The following is a 22,270-nucleotide window of genomic DNA, read 5'->3' on the forward strand; positions in this document are numbered from 1 at the left end:
TCAGTGATTGACTTGATGCAGCTTTAACTACATTCTTTACACGTCCAAAAAGAAATCCAGCCAAAAATCCAGGTGATGGAAGTAAGTCTTGCAGCTATTTCTACATCATACAGACAAACTGACTATGCGATGAGATGACACAATCCTACAAAGCTTAACAGGGCAGCAATAACTGACATGCACATATCCCTATCAAAAGGTTTTGTTTCCATGTATAGATGGAATACAAGCCTCAAAATGCACTTCTATTAAATTTATTATTTAAACAGTGGATGTTAGTTACAAAAGGTGACAGTTTAGTGTTAAATACTTCCATTTTAATAGCAGCACTGTAAGATGTATGGCAGTCCCCTTCAAGAGTGCACAGCAACTTACAAAATATACAATAGAGTTATGTTTATGCAAACCAATACATTTGCTTCCCCTTCCGCCCCAGTATTTGAGGTTATTTTCTCTTATAGAGGGACCTTCTTGTTCCACGCCCTAAAGAGAAGAAAAGAAGAATTAAGCAACACATACTAAGTAACATAGGTCAATTTACTTCAAAAGGAAGGTTTTCTTTTTTTTCTCTTTTCTTATTGCAGAAGACATTGGTGATTGAGATTAAGATTAAAACCATATACTCAAATTCCCAGCAAGGGTATATTCTGCAAAAATGATGCTGAACTGCAAAATACTCCAGTATAACAGATAAGCGTCTCACGTCAAGCTTGTAAGAACACAGTCAAAATATAGCATAAGTTGAAGACATCCAAGAAGCACCAACTATTGCTGGGACATATGCAAGAGCTAATTTGGGACTACAAAATTTAAGTGCTCTTTCCAAAAAGTGTCAACAACTGAAGGTTAAACATTGATGTTTAAGCACACAGACTTCAGAACTGACACCAATTTTGAATAACAGGACACTTCAGTGAAACTTACTGACACTGCAAATATCATGAATTGTAATCATGTTTAATATTGCGTTTACTTTGAGAAAACAGGGTCTTTAATGTATTCTCCCACTGAATATTCAAGGTAGTTTTACTACACCAAATTGTTCTTTCCCAGAAGGGAATCTGATTCTATAGGTAGCTTCCTGTATGTACTGATCCATTTCAATTTATAATGTTTCTGGATACTCCCACAAATGCACAAAAGCTTATTTGTTATCAAATGTATTAACATGATTCACTCTTCCATTATTTTTCCCCATCTTCCTCCAAAACAGCAACAAGTTCCTACTTAAGTTCTTAAGAATCATCTAGATACATTTGTGTTGCATCTAGTTGCATATTTTGGCTGTGACAGGCCTGTAGCTTGAGAAAAGGATATACTGCAAGAAGTGATACAGGACCCAATAGTTAAAAATAGTAAAACACTTGGAAAAGCAACTAGATCAAAGTAGCATTCCTTTTTCCTTAGGATTAAGGAACCCAGCCTGGTCAGTGTTAAAATAGTATTCATAGCTGAGCTGATGTCATGTATGCAATATTAAAAGCAACTGTTGAACATAGTTATTATTTCACAAATAATCCAATATCCTCCCAGTTCACAAACCAACCACTAAGTAATGACCAAATGCTTGCAAGATTCATTTTTGGAGCTTGTAGCCATATACCAACCTTTGCGTACACTGCTTTTAGGAATCTCCCACACTTCCACTTCCTCCATCTCATATCTTGTGTCTTTGCGTTTTAATGGGGGCTTGCCTATTCTTTTCTTCTTGGGTTTAACCATAGGCAGGCACTCTATGTAGAGAAACAACACCAGTTGTATCTTGCTAAGTCACGTTAAAGCAAATTTAACCTCAGCTTTCCCCACCAGTCACTAGGGCTCCTCTTTCCCCCCTCCCTGTACACACTAGTCTGTTCCCCATTTCATTGGCAGATAAAAGTGACATCTGTCAAGCAACAAATCTTGTATGTCTGAAATATTTAACCACTAACCATGATTCAGAACATTATTTTTTGGGTAACAATTTGGATAGGTATTAATGTGCCAGAAAAGAGCCCAGTGAGAGATGGCTAATTCTGCTTTAGTTCAACTTAAGGATTCACAACAAACTTAAGAGTAGTAATACTCTTAAGTAATTTCTAGTAAGTGCTGTTGGAACAACTCTAAGAAATACCCTTGAAGAGTTGAGTTTCTAGAAGCTCTACATAGACCTTAATTGCAAAGGAAAACATTCAACTGGAGGAGAGGAACATCAGAAGTATAGCTTTTTCTTTGTTATAGTAACTTTGACCTGTTCATCTTTTCCTGAACCACATCAGATAGTTTGCACTTACACTTCCTTTAGAGGTAGAACAATTGCTCAATACTACTTTTTCCTGAAGATTAACCAACATAGCTATCACACATGATTTCCTCTATATGTTTTACTCACCAAGATTAGGAGTTACTGCTGAGCATGAACTTGAGAGAAGCATTATCAAGGTGAAGAATTAATACTGTGGTTTACAGGAGCAGAAACTTCCCATGAATAAGGACTTTACCTGGCCACATCATAACATTTAATGATTTCCCACAGTGCCTTGAAAAAAAAAAAAAGGTTGCTATACTGCACCCTTTCCCATGTATGAGTTTGAGAACGATATGGAACCTGAGATGTACTGGATTGACAGGCCATTTCTTCAGTATCAGAAAAATGAGAACTGTTTTTATCTTCAAGTCTCACCAAAACAGCAACTTTACAGTGTTTCATATTATATCCTTTTGAATATTCCTTAAAACAAACATCCATAAAATAATGTGTACCTTGTTCTTTACTCATGGCTTGGGGTGAGAGACTACCATGTATTCGGCCAATAACTTTGGGTTTAGCACCGCTTCTAATCCAAAATTCTTCGGGTGGTATCACCATGCTTTCCCTTAACAGTCTTCCTAATAGAAAAAGTTGATGTAATGTCAGTACTGAGCTTTGCACATGTTAATAATATACTCTGATCCACAAGGCAAAGGATTGGCCAGAATGCAAAGCTAGACTCTCAAAATTAGATTCAGTGGCTGAGAAATAGAAATATAACTTTCTGAAGACCACAAAAATTACAGGATGCTTTTTACAGAATCTAAAGATTTAGTTAAAGCAACAGTAGACAAGCATTGTTAAAGTGACCTTAAGCTTTCCAAATGAGCAAGTCACCACTGAAGTCAGAAAGAAAAATATATTAGACTAAATCAAGAGAGGTTACTAATGAATTCTCTACTGATCACATTATGATTTTGTATCTTCAAACAGCAGAAAACTACAGCAAACCCCTCTTTTGCCTCAAAAATAATCCTGAAATCTCTGGCTAAGCCAAACCTGAAGCTGTAACATTCTCTGGTTTTCTTACAGGTTCAAGATACAGTTTGCAGTCACAATTGTGTTCTTTACACTTACAATTTACAAGCACCTTTTGCTCAGCAACTAGCTTACCTCCCAACACTTTATGTAGTGTTTGCTTATGTTCAAGCCCTTCTCTTCTTGCCATTGGCCTCTTTCTTCCATGATGCCCGTAGTCACTATATACAGCTTCATCTTGTTTCTCCTTTTGCTTGTAAACTACACCAATGTTTTCACCAAGCCTGCTCCTACTTTTTATTTTCTCCTGAGCAGGGCAGCCAATTATGTGAGCCGGAATAGCGTTTTTAGGTGGTTTCCAAAGCACCCTCTGGCCAACTTGTCGGTAGAGGTTTCCTTTACTTGCCGTCAAGATTCCATACGGAGCAGCTTCTTGAAAGAAATATTCTATTTCATCCACGTCATCATCCTCATCATCATCCTCATCCTCTTCATCTTCCTCTTCTCCCTGCACAGAGTATTCTTCTGAGTCCTCCACTTCTGATAAACTCTTAGCAGCTTTTTTCTCGAGAGAACAGATTTTTTTCCGACTAGAAGATCTAGGAAGGGCTCCCAGCCTTTTACCTATACCGGAAGGCTCTTTAATCTTCATAGTTGAGTTTTTGACATCTTGGCCATCCAAACTGTTCATCTGCTCCCTTCCTACCACTTCATCTTCATTGAGGGACCCCCCACTTTTAATTTTCTCCTTCTCCAAGCCCTCTGTACTTTTCTGGAAAGTATACGTGCTTTTCTGAAGCACATAGTCAGGTACAAAATAAGACACCGGGGCATTATCAATGGATGAGCCATCCTCTCTAGAGGACATGTCATCAGAAGAAAGACTGAGTATGCTTTGACGTTTTCTTTGTGGCAAACACACATCATAGTTGTAGTTTGTGTCCATATTATCCAGACAAGCCAGCCAACTGTTAGAGGGAACATACTTCTCCACTGATTCTTCACACCAAACACTTCTATCGGTTTGACTTTCATTGGTTGCACTGTGGCTCAGATTCAGTTTCTTCTGCTGAAAACTCAGGTCACTCATTACCTCCATACTAGATGGAAGTAGTCCTGCTTGTTGAATAAGACTGGGCTCCTCCTGAGAAGTTTTTGAGCCTGTGGATCTTTTAGAGCTAGATTTCTTAGCTACTAACACATCCTGTCTTACCACTGGCTGATCTAGGCTAACAGATCTTGCCAGTTCTGCTATTTGCACTGCCATGGCTTCACCTGGAGGAGATTTTGCCCGCTGACTTGTGGTCACCTGCTTCTCCACATCCAGCTTCACTTCATTATTTTGGACCTCTTTTTCTTGCATGGTTTCAACACCCTGTTTTGAAGAGAGAACAGCGTTTCTCTCATCTAGGTAAGTTCCTGGCACCAATTTCTCCCCTTCATGAGGGCCGTATATCATCCCTTCACATGAGCTAACGGAAAATAAGTCACGCTGCACTATGTTCTCTGGGACTGGTTTACCACTTGACACATCATACAAAGGAATAGTTTCTTTAAAGGACTTCCACAGTTGAATAGCTGGAGAGCCATTTCCATATTCTATTCTCACCTCTTCCTTCTCAAAGGCATAGCTTCCAGTAGGAAGATTTCTATACTGTGTAGAGCTGGAAGGACTATTATGAAACTCCCTGTCTACCACAATGGAAGATCCAGATGAATCTTGCTTCTCTGAAGTACTTTCAGTCTCCGTACCTATGCCAGAAGAAACACAGGCCATATTTCCTGCATCACAACCTTTCGTTTCTGTGCGGGTATCTTGATGCTTTTTTTGCTTGTTTTCAGGCTGTCTAGGATCAGTCTGTGTTTCTTTTGTCTCCGTTTTTTTCCCAGGGGTACTGTAGTGTCTAAATCGGGTTGCATGATAAAACATAGGAGAGGGTGAAGGAGCATTAAAATAAGACCTTCTGTTGATTCTTGCATGCACGGGATGCTGTGGAACAAGGAATCCAGGGTACTCATGGAGTGCCACAGAATAAAATGGAAAATATGGATGCCCACTTCGGAAGCCTAGGAAATAGGGATGGAAAAAAAAGAGCAAAGAAATATCCTTTTTCTGAAAGAAGTCATTCTGATTAACATTTCCTCTTTGGTTAACAGCTGCTCACATACACAGGGACTACTACAAGATCCGACAGGTTGACAAGTAAGACACTAACCATCAACAAACCTTGTACAGGAACCCAGCTTATCTGGACAGCTACACTTCAAATCAGAACTTGATTTTATTCCCTAGAGTATGCACCACTTAGCTTTCTGTATTTCTTTTTTCCTACTTCTTTCATACACTGTACTACAGTATCAATTTTGATAACACAGCTCTAGATAGAAAATTAACGTAAGTGTACTATTTGTGAAATGTACTTAATACACTTTTTTCAGTTTATATATACATACAACATATGCACAGAGCTCATACACATTAATTCTTAAACATATTCTAGAGCTCTGTATCTGCAGGGTAATAGATATTATCCTGCATCACAACCTTTCGTTTCTGTGCGGGTATCCTGATGCTTTTTTAGATAGATATTATTCTGCATAGCTTCCATTCTCCAGAAACACGTGCTTTCCTGCACACATAAGTCATGATTAACTAACACGTCACAAATCAAATCTTTGACAACTAAAACACCACATTAATTCCAGTCCAACTCTCAAACAGCTTGTTAACACACACATTCTTTTCCTCTAATCTAGGAGTGATTTATTAAGCTGAATGATGCCAGATAGCTCTCATATGCCTTACCTAGTGCAGGTACACAGTATGGATTATATGTATGGCTGAGGTACCATGGATTTGGAAAAGGCTGTTGTGCTGTTGGTTGTGCATAAAAAAAGGGCCTCGCGTGGTTTGTGGAACATGATCCACTTTCTGAAGCAGGAGCAGTATTCATTTTTTTTTTTAAACACTAAAAAAAGAAAATAAAGTGATCAGGATTAACCACTTCAAAACCTCTAAGGCTTGATGATTTTTATGATGTCAGAATTCAGCAGACACTTTTCTTCATAGCCTTACTTCTAACCCAGTAAAATCAGGTTCTCTGAAGAAAAATACTGTATACCAAATATAAAACAGGAAAATATTACTATTAAAGTCATTACTGCTAGTGTCAGAGATTTCAGTTACCCTTTGTTAAGTAAGCTTTTATATACAATATGCAATATTACTCCTTCAAGTTAATCTCACACCAAAATGTAAAGCCACCAGACCAGTAACTTTGATGTGGTCTTACATGCATACATACATTCATGTTAACAGTTTTTCAACCAGTTAAAAAAACACTAGTTTTTGGTTTATTAGGTTTGAGCAAGAGGGTTCAAGAACACAATAAATAAATAAGAACAGAGCAATAGAAGACTCCACGCAATTAGATTTACTTTATAAATAGAACATTTCTAGGTGCTACCACTGTATTTGAGATCAGAGTAAAAACTCAATTTATTTAGTTTTTTACATTAAAATACACTTAATAACACTAGCAGTTAATATATCCCATACATAAGCAAAGTGATAGGCAACAACAACAAATCCTTGTGTATAAGTCCCCACCCAGAGCCATATGATGTTCACAGAACAGAGCTCCCATAGTTAAGTATTTCATTAGTTAATTAATACACTGTTTAGCCTCCACCAACCCATGCAAATAGTATAAGCACAATCACACACAGCTTATAAGCAAATATATAATAAGTTTGAGGGCACAGTTGTAGTGGCTACACAGTCAGAGATACCTACCGAAGTATTCACAGAACTTAAATACTCTGAAGGTAAAGAGAAAAAATCTCACCTGTTCCGAGCTCAGGCCCAAAGGAGTTGCAGGAAGCTTTCAGGAACGCTGGAGCCCACTCCAGTTTCCATTTAGAACTATCAGCCCTGCTCTTACATGCACCCAAAACCCACAGCCTCCTCTCAGTTAGGCCAAAGCTCCCCAAATGATTTTGACCTTTAGGGAAGAAAGATGTAAAAGAAAAAAAAATAGAAATAAGAAAAAAAAAAACTACAAAAAGCTAAACTATTTATTCCTCCCCCATTAAAGCCCCTCAAAGCTAAGGTCCGTGCTGCTGCTGCTGTTGCTTACAGCCCAGCAAGAAGCTCCTCACCCTGCTCCACTCACCATCTTTATGGGAGGCAGCTGCCGCTTGTCCACTCCTTCTTCCACCTGCAGCTCGTTTAACTGAGATGTGGGGGCCCTTTCCCAGTGATACGTGGGAGGGAGAACCAAAACGCGAAGATAGGAAGTGCAGTAAGAACCTTATCTTGTGTGAAGAGAGCCAGCAGTCTCATCTTTCGGGTGTTTACATTACAACCCAAAGTCACTCTCATATATCCCCTTTATAATGTTACAAGGGGAAAAAATAGAGGTGTTAAAAGTGTATTACTGATCTCCTTAAGAACTACTGTTAAAGAGGGTTTCGTGGGGAAAAAGTCAGAAAGCACATGACAAAGTTTACATTTGTTTGCCAGGTTTATCAGCTGCTGAGAGCTGACTAAGGGAGTAGCCAGCGCAGCCGAGTAGACTGACAAATACAACATTCTCTCTGTGCAATATGGCAATAAATGGGAAGCATTTATATGCAATAGAGTGTACTGCACTGTGTATAATAGCAATTTATTAAACGTGTCATTATAATTTGACCCTGTCCTGGCCTTACAGGAGATGGGGATCAGAAGGGCAGCCGTGCAGGTCCCCATCTGTGTATGAGGGAGCACTGCAGCGGCCACAGGTCTCCATCCTTACATGAGGGAGCACTACAGACACCACAGGTCCCCATCTCTTCATGAGGGAGCACTACAGGGGCCACGGGTCCCCACCTCTGCGTGAGGCAGCAGCAGAGTGGCCGCCACAGCTGGGCGAGGTGTCAGCAGGCACAAGGAACATGGTACAGGGGTGGGCGAGTGCCTGGAGGAGCAGCGATCTGTGGACGCTGGCAGACGGCCTGCACTGAGGCTGGGAGGCTCTCCTGCCCTCTCCGTGTTATCTGTGACACTCAGCGTGCCTTGCCCTGCGCCCCGAGGCACAAACTGGGCTCGATCGGGGCCGGATCGCGGGCTGTGGGTCTGCCCCCTCGCCCCGCTCCTCCTCCCTTAGCCCGAGAGCCGTTGGGGCGAGGCGGGGCGGCGCTGAGGGGAGCGGGCGCGGCCTCGCCCCAACGGCCGGCGCGCGAGCAGCAGCGGGCGGGGCGGGGCAGGAGACAGGAACGGGAAACGGGGGCGCGCCGCCATTTCCCCCACCTCCCCAGCTGCGCGCGTGCGCGGCGCCGCGTAACGGCCGCGGCGCGAGGCGAGGCGAGGTGAGGCCGGAGGGGGGGGGGCGGAGAGCGCCTGCGCCGTGCCGGGCACCGCCTCCGCAGCACGGGCGGGACCGGATCCACCGCCCCCGCCGCCCCCTCCCCCTCCCCCCCCCTCCTCCTCCTCCTCCTCCTCCTCCTCCTCCTCCTCCTCCTCCTCCTCCTCCTCCTCCTCCTCCTCTTCCTCTTCCTCTTCCTCTTCTTCGTCCTCATCCTCCTCCTCCTCGCCCCGCTCGCTGCCCGCCCGCCCTGGGGACGCTGAGGTGGCAGGGGACACGCCGGGAGGTCGGTCCCGCCGGGCCGGGGGCTGAGAGAAGGGGCAGGGCAGGGCCGGGCCGGGCCGGGCCCCGGTGGGCAGGGGCTGGCGCTGGCGCTGGAGGTGAGGGAGTGGCTACAAACACCCCCCCCCCCCCCAGCCCTAACCCGGGCCCCTTCCTGCTCTCTTCCAGCCCCGTGAGGCCGAGCGGCAGCAGGTAGGGCCGGGCGGGAGGGGGCCTCCGGGAGGGGTTGCGCGAACGGCCGTGGGTGGGCGGCGGTGGTTGTGTGTGGGTTTGTAGAGGTGGCCCCCTCTTGGTGTGGGGTTTTGTAGGCGAAGCGCGGAGTAAAGGGTCGTAAAATAGCTTTAGAATCAGCCGGCGGCGTGCCGGAGATGTTCCAGTGGTTGTTGTTGCTACGAGCAGGGTAGGCGTTTTGCTGGTTGTGAAATGAGTTGAACAATGATTTAGGGATGGGTTGTCGCCGTGTTTAGCGTCTGCGTTTTGAGGTTTCCCCGCAAAGCCAAAGCTTGGCTTTCTACGTCACCTTGTTGTGATCATTGGGGACCTGAAATACTGTGTTCTGTTGCGAGCTCATCTAGGGCAACGTCTGCGTGAGTTCTGTTAAGATGATGTATTTTAGAAACCCTTAAAAGTTCAATATTTTAATATACTCCAATATGGAAGTTGTATAGTCTCACAATTTGGGTACAGGTGTCACACCTTAAATTATTGCAAGGATATGTTTAGCCTCAGTGAAAGGATCCGGTTATACTTTGTGCTGCATCCCTAGCATCATGCAGGAACAGAGAGAAGGATGTTGCTGCTTAGCATGTTTGATTGTTGTTTTTTTTTTTAGGCAGATGTTTTGATTTTGGTCATGTGATTGTGAAACAGACCATAATTGGTGCAAATCCAAAAATGTCTCTTCCTTAATTTAGTAGCCGTTGCACTAGGAGAATAAACTTTACAAGGATAAACAAGGTATCCATTTTAAGTCTCTAACATTTCAGGAAGTAATTTATGGTTAGTTAAACTGCATTAATTATTTTTCTAATTTCTTAATGTAGAAATACTTAAATTTATAGTTAAATAATCACTGAGATATGATGATATTTGTGGGAATGATGCATACTTGTACAGTGCAGTTTAAGTTCTTAAAGAAAGCTGTCTACCTTCATTAACATACTAGAGTTCAGAGAAAGAAAACACTTTCCTATACATGCAGGATATGTGGCTGGATCTTGCTAGAGACATTTGTGGCCCACTTATTTTCAAAGGTTAATTTTCCAAGACAGGTCAGGTCTTTCAACAAAACAGAAACACCCTTGGGAATGGAAACTACCTCTGCTCAACACAGAAGGCCAGTTGCCAAGTTAAGCTGCTGGTTTATCTAGTGCTAATTTTATTTCTGAGCAGGTATTTCCTTTAGTGTATAACTTCCTTTAGGAGCAGAAAAACAGGAAAGAAACAGGTACTGAGGAGTGCATTGCGACCAAACATGTTGTTAGCATGGAGTCTGGCACTTCCAGTCTCTAGCTTCTGTCCGGTTCCAGAAAGTTTACCGACCTCAAAGTTGTAACTTGCTTCCAGTCACAATACATATGGAAAATAGTATTAGTTTCCAAGTGAACAGTAGTTTTTGAGATAAAACCATTGTAGGAATAAATCCATCCTTAGCTTTTGTGAGAGTTCAAGGTCTTGCCTCATTAGAATCTCCTCAGTGTCCTCAGGTTTCTGCACTACAGTGGTATCAAAGATACCTTTGATGGCTTTAGAAGAGAGGAAAACTTTCAAGTCTGGAACTGCTTCATCAATTACCTATTTCATTTTTGCTGCCAAGGATGCAAATTTGATACGTTACTCAGGAATCCAGAGCTTCCAACTCCTTTTTCTTCTCTCTTTACTATCTTTGAGATTAGTTGGCTAGGTCTATTGATTTAAATAATTGATTTTAATCATTTTTAGTATTTCTATTCCCCTTGCCATTAGTTGGTATAATCACTTTGAAAACATGTTGATTTGTAGCAGCATGTTGTTCATGGTAACTGTGTATTAAAGTACCTAAACTTGGTACTTTCATTGTGCTCTCTACACACTTGCTGTGTAGTTTGGCTTAGGGGTTGTTTAGTTCTTAATTCTGACATTTCATTATGTTAAAAATAGTGAATGACTCACTTCTTTAGACATGTTTTTACTTGTGATTTTTGTGAAGCTGCACTTGGATGGGAATTGGAATTCGATTAAAAGTGCACAAAAGTAGTATTTAAAGCTTCTTATTAGTTAAAACGAGGTTAGAAAGGTTGAATGTCCAGGGAAATAAGGTGTGTATTGTTTTTTTCCCCAAACGTGCAGGCTTATTGAAGTGTTGGTTGTAGCTGGTGAAGTTAGTTCAAGAGATGCTTAGATGGTTGAAGATGCAGATAGGAACTGGTGAGGATTTCATAGGTCTCTGTGCATTTCCGTGAACTTCACTGGAAGTTAGGCATGCAATCTGGCAGACTTCTCAATGGCATTTTCAGAAGAAAGTATACTTTTTCTTTTTTCTTTTGTATACTTTTTTTTCACACTTCCTAGTATGAAAACATAGACGTTAACAATGAAACATCTGTTTTGCCCTTATTGCAGTTTGGAGAAAAAAAAAAAAAAGCTGTTTCTTGGTTTTAAATAAAAAATATGAAGACAAATTAGTCTAGTTGAGAAATATATCTATATTTCTCACTATTTTCCATTTATGTTGGAAATAGTAGATAATAGTTCAATTTATATTGTAGAGATGATGTAGAGCAACACTTTCATGCTTGTAGTACAGGATGTATCTCCATTTGTTAATCTTCCCCTGACCTCAGAAGACAATCAGGTTCAAGAAAAACAATTAATAGGTTTACCCTTAACTCAGTAACGTTTGACTAACTTTTGTAATGATCTGATACAGATTTTGAAGCACTTGAATGAGAGTTAAAGCCACCTCATTAAAATTATTAAAAACAAACCTTCTTATCCGCCTGTTACTTCATGATCCTCTCCAGCTTGATACGGAGTTAGTTTGGATTGCTGGGTAACATCTTGACTTAGTTAGCAGTCCAGTACCACTATGACCTTCCAGCAGCTACAATCTACCATCCTGTTTTAGACAGCTGACTTCAAAGAAGTTACCCAGGACAAAAATTCACTTATTAGAGATTCCTGATGAACTGTTCTCCTAAGAATTTAGCATGGTTCCACTAGAAGGGAGTGGGATGGAACTTTGGATTTTGTGACAAATACAAAATTCTGTTCTTTAGCAAATGGTTATCATTGGCAGCAAAATGCAGTGTGGATGTGGGAAGCAAGAGTTCAGTGCATTGCGTGTTCCTACCAACAGAAGACCCACTGGTACACGTCATGCATGAGAGAGTGTGACAGATCAGCTGTATACCAGAGTCCAGCTTTGTGAATTTACAGTTTAAAGGTGGTTCACATCACATAAATGTTCTGCAACAAGACTCCTGTCATCTCCTCAATCTTTTCTGCCACCAGGAGTCATACTCAAATGTTCTGGCCATTTATAGTAATTAATTTCACAGTTTCAACTTGTCTTCTGTTGAACAGGTCTGCTTTTTCAGTCATTGACTGTCAGCCACATTGCCAAAAATGTATTTAATCTTACTAGCCGGTGTACATCAATTTCTCCATGAGACCCTTGAATTGATTCTGTTACTTGATGACTAGAACAGTGTATACTGAAGTTTTGCTCTTTTTTTCCTGTTCCTGAAGATTTATAGTCTTTAAAATTACATCAGAATTGGAAGCTTTAATAAAAGAAGTCATTGTTACCATAGCGTAGTAATACGGATGTTTTGCCTGAACCAAGTGCAGTGCACCAGCTTGTATTGTTGAAACTTTACTCCTAAGCCAGGAAAAACAATGCTGTAGAGAGACCCTGGATACCAGGAGAGCCACGAGCTATTTATTTCTGTGGGTCTAATGCACTTAGGAAGTCTGCGTGTCTCCGTAGCCATATAAAGTTCAGTGTAAAATCTGTCAATAGATTAGGTTGCACATTAAGGTATTATCAGATGACCAGGATAGTGGTCAGTAAACGTACAGATAGGGGGTGTACTCATCTGGTGAAAAGTCGACGTGACTTGTGGCAAGTCCTTGCTTTGGATAAGCAAATTTCTTGATAGACATCTGGTTTATTGACTTCAGCATTTAAGTGCACCTGAAACTTGAAGGTACAAAGTCAAGAATTCATGCGAATATCTGTTATTACAGCACATAGCAGTCTTCCCGTTCTCTTCCAAATATTAACATCTTTTCTACTTATTTAACTGGCTTCTTGTGAACATGGGCTTTGATTTTTTTTTTTTAATATTTATTTTTCCAGTTATATAACCAGTTAAACACAAGAGCTTGAGATCACTATTTGTGCATATTCACTGAAAAAGAAATAGATCAGTGACATTAAATTAGAAGTAATTAAAGTGGTATTAATTAACCATATCCGCTTGAGTGAATGTTAGACAGCTGTTTTTAAACTGTGCTATGGGCAGAGCTCTGCTGAAACATATCTTTGATACGGCTGGCAGGGATTCACCTTCACCTTGCACTAAATCTTGGAAGTTTGTGTGGAATTTCAAGTATGTCATTTCAGGTAAAAGTGTATTTCTGCATTCACCGTTCTTCATGAACTGCAGTGATAGCGATGTCTTAGACATTTGACAAGTGTGTTACTAGTTACTACTCAGTTTTGGACTGTAAGAGAACAGTGCAATACTAAATTAATGTGGAAGCATTTGATAGATACGGTATTCTGATGGGCCTTTATGGCGACAATTTTACTGTCGTAACTTTCCCATTCTTAATTATGAAGATGGGGGTGGTGTGGAACCTGAACCCTTTTTAAGACAAGTAGAAATGTCCAAACAAGAAAACAGACTTGGGCAACCTGTGGTCATTGCTTTTATAATGACTCCAAGTTTTTTTGAATTATGCTATTCCAGCATCCCTTTGCTACTTCTACCTTATTTTTCTATTCCCCTGTCAGCAGTGGTCATGCTTACCTGGCTGTATTGAAATGGCTTAGAAGAGGGGGAAAAATGGCATGGGGAATGTCAATACATGAAGCCCCTCTGCATGGAGACGATGAATCAAATAAGCATTGCAAATATAGGTTGTTAGGATTTCAAACTCTTAAGCTCTGTTTCTGCTTGTTCTATAGTTGAGTGTCAAAGGTGAAACAAGTGGATTGACTATGATGTTGACTTTAGTTGGAAAATGATGGGATACTGAAGAAACAGCATTAATATTCTTAGTAGGCCTGGTACTGATAGGACTTGAATAGACAAAACCATACCAACAGGAAAAAAGTTACTTTTTTCATGTTTGTATTAAGCAGCTCTTTGCCTTGGTTGAAGGAAATATGCAGGTATACTCAGTGGGGAGAACTGGCTATCTCTTGGAAGAGGATTAGTCTTCCTGAACCTTGTTTTTCTCTCCAGCCTTAGAAGCTGTATGGACAAATTATCTTAGTTTATGGGCCTAGATCTTGATGAGAATCAAGAATGAGAATATGCAAACTCTTCTGCTTTTCTCTTTTGATATTGTTGTTGATAAATTTTCTTTCTACGAGAATTTTTGTGCAAGTAGTATGTACTTATTTAGAAATAAGGTTGTTAGTTACTTTTAAGGGGTAGCTTAAAAGGAAAAACTGTTTCTTGGACGAGTGCTAATGTCAATTTTATTTTCCTGCTTTCAGTCACTCAAGTGCAGCCATTGATCATGAGATGCTACCACGGAACCTACCTCAGAATTTGCTTTTGGTTGTTGGTTTGCTGCGTCATAAATATCAACAGGAGCCCTGCAGATACTCTTGAAAGTCTCTGAACAGATTGTGACATCGAATCAAAGAATGATGACCTAATGTAGGTCAAAGTCTGAAACATTGATTCAGCAGTTCAAGATAACACTGCTTTTTTTTTTTTTTTAATCAGTATCGCCTCTGAACGCTACAGATCTCTTGCAGTTTCTTCCCTGGTTACTTCAGAAATATTCAGCTGACCTTTCTCTGGTAAAAAGGTCTTGACTTTTCACTCTGGTCCTGGAAATATTAATGGAATACAGTCATGTCTACCCAGGACGAGAGGCAGATAAATAGTGAATATGCTGTGTCCTTGCTGGAGCAGTTAAAATTCTTTTATGAGCAGCAGTTGCTGACTGACATAGTATTGATTGTTGAGGGCACCGAATTTCCCTGCCATAAGATGGTTCTTGCAACGTGCAGCTCGTATTTCAGGTAAGTATTCAAAGCAGGAGCTGTTAATTCAAGGAAATCTATGGTATCTGGTTTTGAGTGTGGTATTACTTAATTGACTAACAAATAATGTGTTGCAGAGCATTGTAGAGAACAGTGTAGCAAGCAAGTCACAAACTGTCATTACTTTCCAACATCAAAAGAGTAAAATACATTTTCCAGCATCTTGTTAGATACTCAGGATAGATATTGTAGTTTTCTATAGTAAGTGCAAAACGAAAGTCACACTTGTGATGGTTACTGTTCTCTGGGGTGTTAATCAAATCTGTATAATTAGTAAATTTCTTACTTTTCATACTTAGAAAAGATTAAAAAGATGTTTGTTCTCCCCTCCTTCCCCCCTCCTCCCAAGGTAAGGTAACTAGAGATTATTGAGAGCTGGATGTGGTAGTCTCATTGTTGCATTTATTATCGGTACTTTCTTAGCAGAAGCCTCTGCTGAAAGTAGGGAGTGCTGTGTGAGCTTGTGGCTTCCTTTTCTGAATCATCTGTTTTTTTTTCTCTGCTCAGCAAAGAAGCCAGACACTCTAATCTTGCCTGAGTCTTGCTGTAACACAACACACTTTTTTTTTCCCCTCACTGAGATGCTGTTGGAGTTCTTAATCCAGTAGCTTCTGCTCCCTGGATGTCTTGATTTTTGTCTTTTCAAAACTTTTTGCTAATAAGATCTGAGAAGTGCTACTGCTTTTGTAGATTCTTTTATAGTAAGCCCTAGATGGGACATCATGCATTTTTATGCAGTGATTAATCATTCTTTGTTAGTAACAGTACAATTAATCTGCTTACCTGGAAGGAATTTTGAAGTTTGAAACTAGTCTTGGGGACATCTGTGCATATTCTGTCTTCCTGATGCACTGTGCAGTGATTCTAACTTTTCTTTCCCATTTCATCAGGAGGTTTACAAATTGTTTTCCTGATGGGTTGGTCTCCCTATACAGAACGCTTTTAAAATGTTGCATGTATTCTGTCTGTTTGCTTGTATTAGTGTGTAACTTAATGTGAGAAACTACTGCAAGATGAGTTCCTTTCACATAAGTTTTTCTCACTGCTATTGTTTTGGTTCCTTTTTTCATCTCAGATGAATCTGGTACAATTTTTAGCAACAAGTGTTGTGTGATCGCTAGATAATGATTATTGCTGTTGGCCTGCTGCAGATGACACTGTTCCAACAGTCTTAAATAACAGCCCCTGGAAATGTGGCCAGATTTAGTGTGGGTGGCTAATCATAAGGTTGGAAAGCTGTCATGAGTCCATGCAGTGTGAAGCATTAGAATATGCAGTCAAATCTCTTATTCAGATGTGCGTTTATTATTTATGGAATGAGGTTTTGGCACTGGCTAAAAGTAGTACCAAGCTTGTGGTTTTGTCATATTCTGTTTTTTCTTCTCTAGTTTGGTTTTTATAAAGATGCTCAGTTTCCTAAATTTAGCCTTATTATGAAAAATTGATAGCCCTGAAGGCAGCTGTGGGGAGAGGGGGAAGAACAGAAAAGCATCTCTTAATGATCCAGTCATTGTTTACAACTGCAGGCAGCTTACCTTCCAAATCTGTGCTTAAGCACTGCTAGAAACAGGCCAGCTTTGGCACATGCTGCTCAGTTGTGTGCAGGCACGCGCTAGAGCCACAATCTGTAACAGCTCCCCCTCAATTTCCACGAAGAGGAGCCTTTCTGGTACGCTTAGTGTCTTGTTTACCTTTAACAACCTGCCTGGCAAGTTGAGGCACTCACTTAGCCAGTGATTTCGCCCCCCCCAAAATGCAGGTTGTCTGAGTTAAGGAGATTGGAAGAGGACAGAGATGGAGTTGGGGCAGGAGGAGTGGTGGTGGGGCACCGTCTTTCAGGTATATGTGGAATGGCTTTGCTCATCGAGTGCATCTCCATGGTGCCTTCACCTCTGCGCCCGCAGGTGGAACTACAGGGTGCGCTCGCTGTCCCTCCAAACTTCTCTCAGGTCTGGTTTCCCAAAAAGCTTCACATTTAAAGGAGCTTAAGCTGAATTTGCCATATCACCACTACTACCAAACCTGAATTAATATAAAGGTCTTAAAAGGGATTTCAGCCATTTTAAGAAAATGAGCATGTACCTGGTTCATAGTACCAGAGTTCAATTACTTAACTGTGTTACAACTTTAAAAACAAACAAAAAAAAAAGGCAACATAATGGGAAATAGGTATATAAAGCATTAGGGAAGTAATAACCTTTTCTTTAAAATGCCTGTGTTTTTCAGGAAGGTGTAATAGAGATACTGAAGGGATTATTAGTTTTCTCAGACCAGGTCTGATACAATCTGCCATTGATTTTTGTCTACAAACTTGAAGTTTACTGCATAATGTGAATAGTATATAAGAAATATTTCACGGAGTGCTACTGCTTGCTCCATTTTCTGAGCTTTCTCTTTCTTCCAGAGAAGCATGCTTTTTAATGTGACTTATCTCAGTCCTTTCCATAGATCTGTTTCTTTTCATTTTAGAGTCAAACCTATCTTTATATGTATGAATAGCCTTTTCTGAAGGATATTTCTTCCCTCTTATTGCCTAACAGAGAAGTTTAAAATTTCAGAATTAGAATTCTCTGCTGATTAACGCAAAATAGTTTGCATATATGTAAAGTTCTTCTATAGAAGACACTGTGTTCCTTTTTGAATGTTTGGTAAAAGTGCTTTATCTTTATTACCTGATGGTGGCCTAAGGAAAATACTAAATACATGTAAAAAGACGACCAAAAAGACTGTTTACCTTTTGGTGTATAATCACTGAAGTCTTAAAAGTGATAAAGTGACTGCTTAAGATAAGAACCACCAGTACTTATTGTTAATATGTATATTTTTCTTCAGAGCCATGTTCATGAGCGGGCTAAGTGAAAGTAAACAAACACATGTACACCTGAGGAATGTGGATGCAGCCACGCTACAAATTATCATAGCTTACGCATACACGGGTAACTTGGCAATAAGTGACAGCACGGTGGAACAGCTTTATGAGACTGCCTGCTTCTTACAGGTAGGAGTGTTTTCCTCTGAGTGGGGAATAACTACTTCTCATCTCTGAACCATTTTTTCTTTAACTTGTTAGATAATCCTTTCTGTTTAGTCATTTCAAAATATTCACATTCAATTTCCTTAGTACAGAGAGTAGTTGCCTGCAAGATGCATTTCATGTACACATCCCTCTTTCCTTTATGGCCCTGTGGAGGGTGGAAGCGAAGCAGTGCACTTACCATGTTTGTATCATTAGTTTCTCAAGCAGCCATCATAATGCAATTTCCTAAATCTGCATGAATCTCTTAAGTCACTGCTGTATTTTTGTGCATGCCTGTGTGTACACACACAGAATATTCCAGGCCTAAACTCTGCTGTTTAAATACAGGTACTTTAACCTGCTGCTGGTAAGTGAAGGCATAGAGTGTATGTGGCAGTACTCAGTGTCTTTTCTCTTTGCATTACAGGTAGACGATGTGCTACAGCGGTGTAGGGAATACTTAATCAAAAAAATTAATGCAGAAAATTGTGTGCGTCTTTTAAGTTTTGCTGATCTCTTCAGCTGCGAGGAGTTAAAACAGAGTGCTAAAAGAATGGTAGAGCACAAGTTCACAGCTGTGTACCACCAGGAAGCTTTCATGCAACTGTCACATGATCTACTGATAGATATTTTAAGCAGTGACAATTTAAACGTGGAAAAGGAGGAGACAGTTCGTGAAGCTGCTATGTTATGGCTGGAGTACAACACGGAATCGCGATCGCAGTATTTGTCCTCTGTTCTTAGCCAAATCCGTATCGATGCACTTTCAGAAGTAACGCAGAGAGCCTGGTTTCAAGGCTTACCACCCAACGATAAATCAGTGGTGGTGCAAGGATTGTACAAATCTATGCCCAAGTTTTTCAAGCCCAGACTCGGTATGACAAAAGAGGAGATGATGATATTCATTGAAGCTGCTGCTGAAAACCCTGGTAGTCTTTATTCTTCTGTCTGTTACAGCCCACAGGCAGAAAAAGTTTACAAACTCTGCAACCCTCCTGCTGACTTGCATAAGGTTGGCACGCTCGTAACTCCTGACAATGATATCTATATAGCAGGGGGGCAAGTTCCTCTGAAAAGCACGAAAACCAATCATAGTAAAAGCAGCAAACTCCAGGCTGCCTTCAGAACTGTGAATTGCTTTTACTTGTTTGATGCACAGCAAAACACGTGGTTCCCAAAGACACCGATGCTCTTTGTTCGTATAAAGCCATCCCTGGTCTGTTGTGAAGGATACATCTATGCAATTGGAGGTGACAGTGTTGGCGGAGAGCTCAACAGGAGAACTGTAGAAAGATACGACACTGAAAAAGATGAATGGACCATGGTAAGCCCGTTGCCTTGCGCGTGGCAGTGGAGCACAGCAGTAGCAGTTCACAACTGCATTTACGTAATGGCACACAACTTGATGTACTGTTATTTTCCCAGGTCAGATGCTTGGGTAGAAATGGCTATGCGACAGACAAGTAGATGTTTTGCTTCAGCTGCTGCTTTTGGCGATAAAATATTCTACATTGGAGGACTGCATATTGCCAGCAATTCTGGTATACGGCTCCCCAGTAGTACTGTAGATGGGTCTTCCGTAACTGTGGAAATCTACGATGTGAATAAAAATGAGTGGAGAATGGCAGCTAATATCCCTGCCAAGCGCTATTCCGACCCGTGTGTTAGAGCCGTTGTCATCTCTAATTCTTTGTGTGTCTTCATACGAGAAACCCACATGAATGAGCGAGCCAAGTATGCCACTTATCAGTATGACCTGGAACTTGACCGCTGGTTTCTGAGACAGCACATATCCGAACGTGTGCTGTGGGACCTGGGGAAGGACTTCCGGTGCACTGTAGGAAAGCTGTACCCGTCTTGCCTTGAAGAGTCCCCGTGGAAACCTCCGACGTATCTCTTTTCACCTGATGGAGCAGACGAATTTGAGCTGGATGGGGAGATGGTTACTTTTCCGCCTGTATAGCTCCCCACTTAGACTGCACAACTGATTCTGCGCAGTTACCTTGAAATAAATGATTGTGAAAGAACAGGTCTGGAAAGAGAAATGTCAAACCTGTCCTTCATGAATTTTATTTGTATGCCCTACCTAACAGTTGCAGCAATTGAGTATGAATCAGTGAAATGAGCAGATATGCTTCCATTATCTGAAATACTATTATCCAATAATTGAGAAACATATATGTATATCATGAGCTTAAGCATCTGACTTGTCTAAAGAATTAATTTCTAGTTCTATAAAGTCTTGGTTCAGGAAAATTAGCTTCAGAAAAAGAGTAGTTACTATTTCTAGGATGATGTCACAACTGTTTTGAAAGTATCTTCCAGTTATATTTGAACTACTTCTGGATATTCTACTTAAGTGCTAGTTATATAATTGTCAGTGTGGCCTAATTAAAGGACTGTGCTGCACTTAATACTAATATCCATGTTGGTATAGTAATGCCATTAAAGAAAAGAAAACAAAAAGAAACAAATCCCATGGATCTACCTGTGGTAGGAAGGGTAGATCTTCCATTGTATGGTAACGTGCAGGGCGAAATGACTGCAGGTTCAGTCAAGCTGTACTATTAGGTGCATGTACTCTTATTTTCACTAACTTATACCTGTCTGTTTAGAATACAGGTCTTCCAAGCAGCTGGTAGTTTACCAGGTGTGGACTTAAGTTGCTGGGCTTGCAATAGGAATTGTCAGCCCTCATAGTGCGGGTCTATGTGGAGCTTTAATCAGTAAATGCCTCCACATTCTGTATTACAGTAACATTGGCTCATGTATATTACTTCCTGCTGCTGATGTATTTTTCCATTGTAAAACAAAGTTTTAGTGTGGATTAACCAGGTCTTTATTTTCTGTTAATTTAATAACAAGCATTACTGTAGTGTGATTGTGTATAGATATCCCTTAGCTATCAGGTTTTTTACTTTGCGGGGAGGGGGGGAAGCAACAGTTCAGGAATTTCCTGTGCTCGGCGTGCAGGAGAGCAGAGACTAGTGCTGCTCTGGCATTAATCCCAGGAACCACTAGCAGTAGCGGGGCACCGCCAACCTAACATGAACACAGGTGCTTCATGACAGACCTTACTAGCATGTTCAGCTGCATCATGTTCTGGCACTGTATTTTGAATGACATTAATTTATTAAAAAAGACTGAATCCAACTGAGTTTGGGTGTGTTTTCTGCTTGAAGCTGATACAGTTGTGCCCCCTTCCCCCTAAACAGCAGCATGTTATTTATTGAAGGCAATGTCAAATAGTTAAGCTGTGGAAAACTTGGAGGTGTATATGTTAACTCGTTATGGTGGAAATTACATGTAGGTATGCAAGTCACTCCGAGCGTGACACAAAACTTGAACTACAAAGATGGCAACATGTCTGCATTTACATCAACTTGTTTTGATAGCTGAATTGCTTAGTTAAGAGGGGAGAAGCAACTCAGGATCCTGCTGATGTTGCTTTCCTGTAACCCGGCCTGTGATTAGAACAGATTACTGCTTTGTCGTGCAGGTTTGCGAATCACCTACCTCAGGCACGAATACTGGGGGGATCTTGGCAACTCCAGCCATTAATGCTGGAGATTGTTCTCCCATAGGCCTACTTTATCAAGCTGTACCACAACAGGTCAGGCTTTACGACACGCCTAAATTCAAGTGCAGATGATCTACAGCTACTGAAGGGTGTGTTCTGTTACTGAGAACTTCCAACTTGAGTTTAAAAGCTTGTACATGATTTCTTACAAAAACAAGTGAGGTAACTGCTCCTTACTCACCTACTTCCTAAGTCACAGCTGCTTGATAAGTACCTGGAAGAACTATCCTTCATTGTATACATCTGAAAACAAAGTGTAAAATATAGAAGATCTACATGACTTCCTGTTACTCTGCATTTTATACTATTTAGAACAGTTTGCTGGTGTAAGGCCATGTAGCGTAGTACCTTATGTAAAATTAACTGTAATAATACAGTACTTAAGGACAAGACTTGCCAAGTGTCTAAGAGGGCTCTAGTGACTTTGTGTAAGACATACTATTAGTTCACTTACACAACTAGCTGCCGCAGTCAGTATTTGACCCCCAAAGGAAAACAGCTGGCA

The 22,270-nt window shown here is 40.8% G+C and overlaps 2 protein-coding genes across 9 annotated transcripts; one reads left to right on the forward strand and one right to left on the reverse strand.

Moving 5' to 3' along the window:
- Window positions 1–238: 238 nt before the first annotated feature.
- LOC101800106 (uncharacterized) lies at window positions 239–8,481 on the reverse strand. Of its 2 annotated transcripts, XM_038175493.2 has the most exons (7): window positions 7,444–8,481; window positions 7,117–7,272; window positions 6,075–6,237; window positions 3,404–5,335; window positions 2,743–2,868; window positions 1,608–1,733; window positions 239–483 (listed from the first exon to the last, which is right to left on the reverse strand). In XM_038175493.2, the coding sequence occupies exons 3-7, from the start codon at window positions 6,220–6,222 to the stop codon at window positions 446–448; spliced, it is 2,370 nt and encodes a 789-aa protein (XP_038031421.1). In that variant the 5' UTR covers window positions 6,223–6,237; window positions 7,117–7,272; window positions 7,444–8,481; the 3' UTR covers window positions 239–445. The 2 variants fall into 2 exon arrangements, with proteins under 2 accessions (XP_038031421.1, XP_038031419.1); XM_038175491.2 differs by lacking the exon at window positions 7,117–7,272.
- Window positions 8,481–21,338, forward strand: KBTBD2 (kelch repeat and BTB domain containing 2). 7 transcript variants are annotated; one of them, XM_027451395.3, is made up of 5 exons: window positions 8,793–8,902; window positions 9,067–9,090; window positions 14,612–15,148; window positions 18,002–18,167; window positions 18,613–21,338. In XM_027451395.3, the coding sequence occupies exons 3-5, from the start codon at window positions 14,979–14,981 to the stop codon at window positions 20,146–20,148; spliced, it is 1,872 nt and encodes a 623-aa protein (XP_027307196.1). In that variant the 5' UTR covers window positions 8,793–8,902; window positions 9,067–9,090; window positions 14,612–14,978; the 3' UTR covers window positions 20,149–21,338. The 7 variants fall into 7 exon arrangements, with proteins under 7 accessions (XP_071889368.1, XP_071889370.1, XP_027307198.1 ...); XM_072033267.1 differs by lacking the exons at window positions 8,793–8,902; window positions 9,067–9,090 and adding an exon at window positions 8,481–8,620; XM_072033269.1 differs by lacking the exons at window positions 8,793–8,902; window positions 9,067–9,090 and adding an exon at window positions 8,481–8,620 and having other exon boundaries at window positions 14,612–14,777.
- The last annotated feature ends 932 nt before the right edge of the window (window positions 21,339–22,270 follow it).

This window comes from Anas platyrhynchos, chromosome 2, assembly GCF_047663525.1.
Source record: "Anas platyrhynchos isolate ZD024472 breed Pekin duck chromosome 2, IASCAAS_PekinDuck_T2T, whole genome shotgun sequence".
NCBI lineage: Eukaryota > Metazoa > Chordata > Aves > Anseriformes > Anatidae > Anas > Anas platyrhynchos.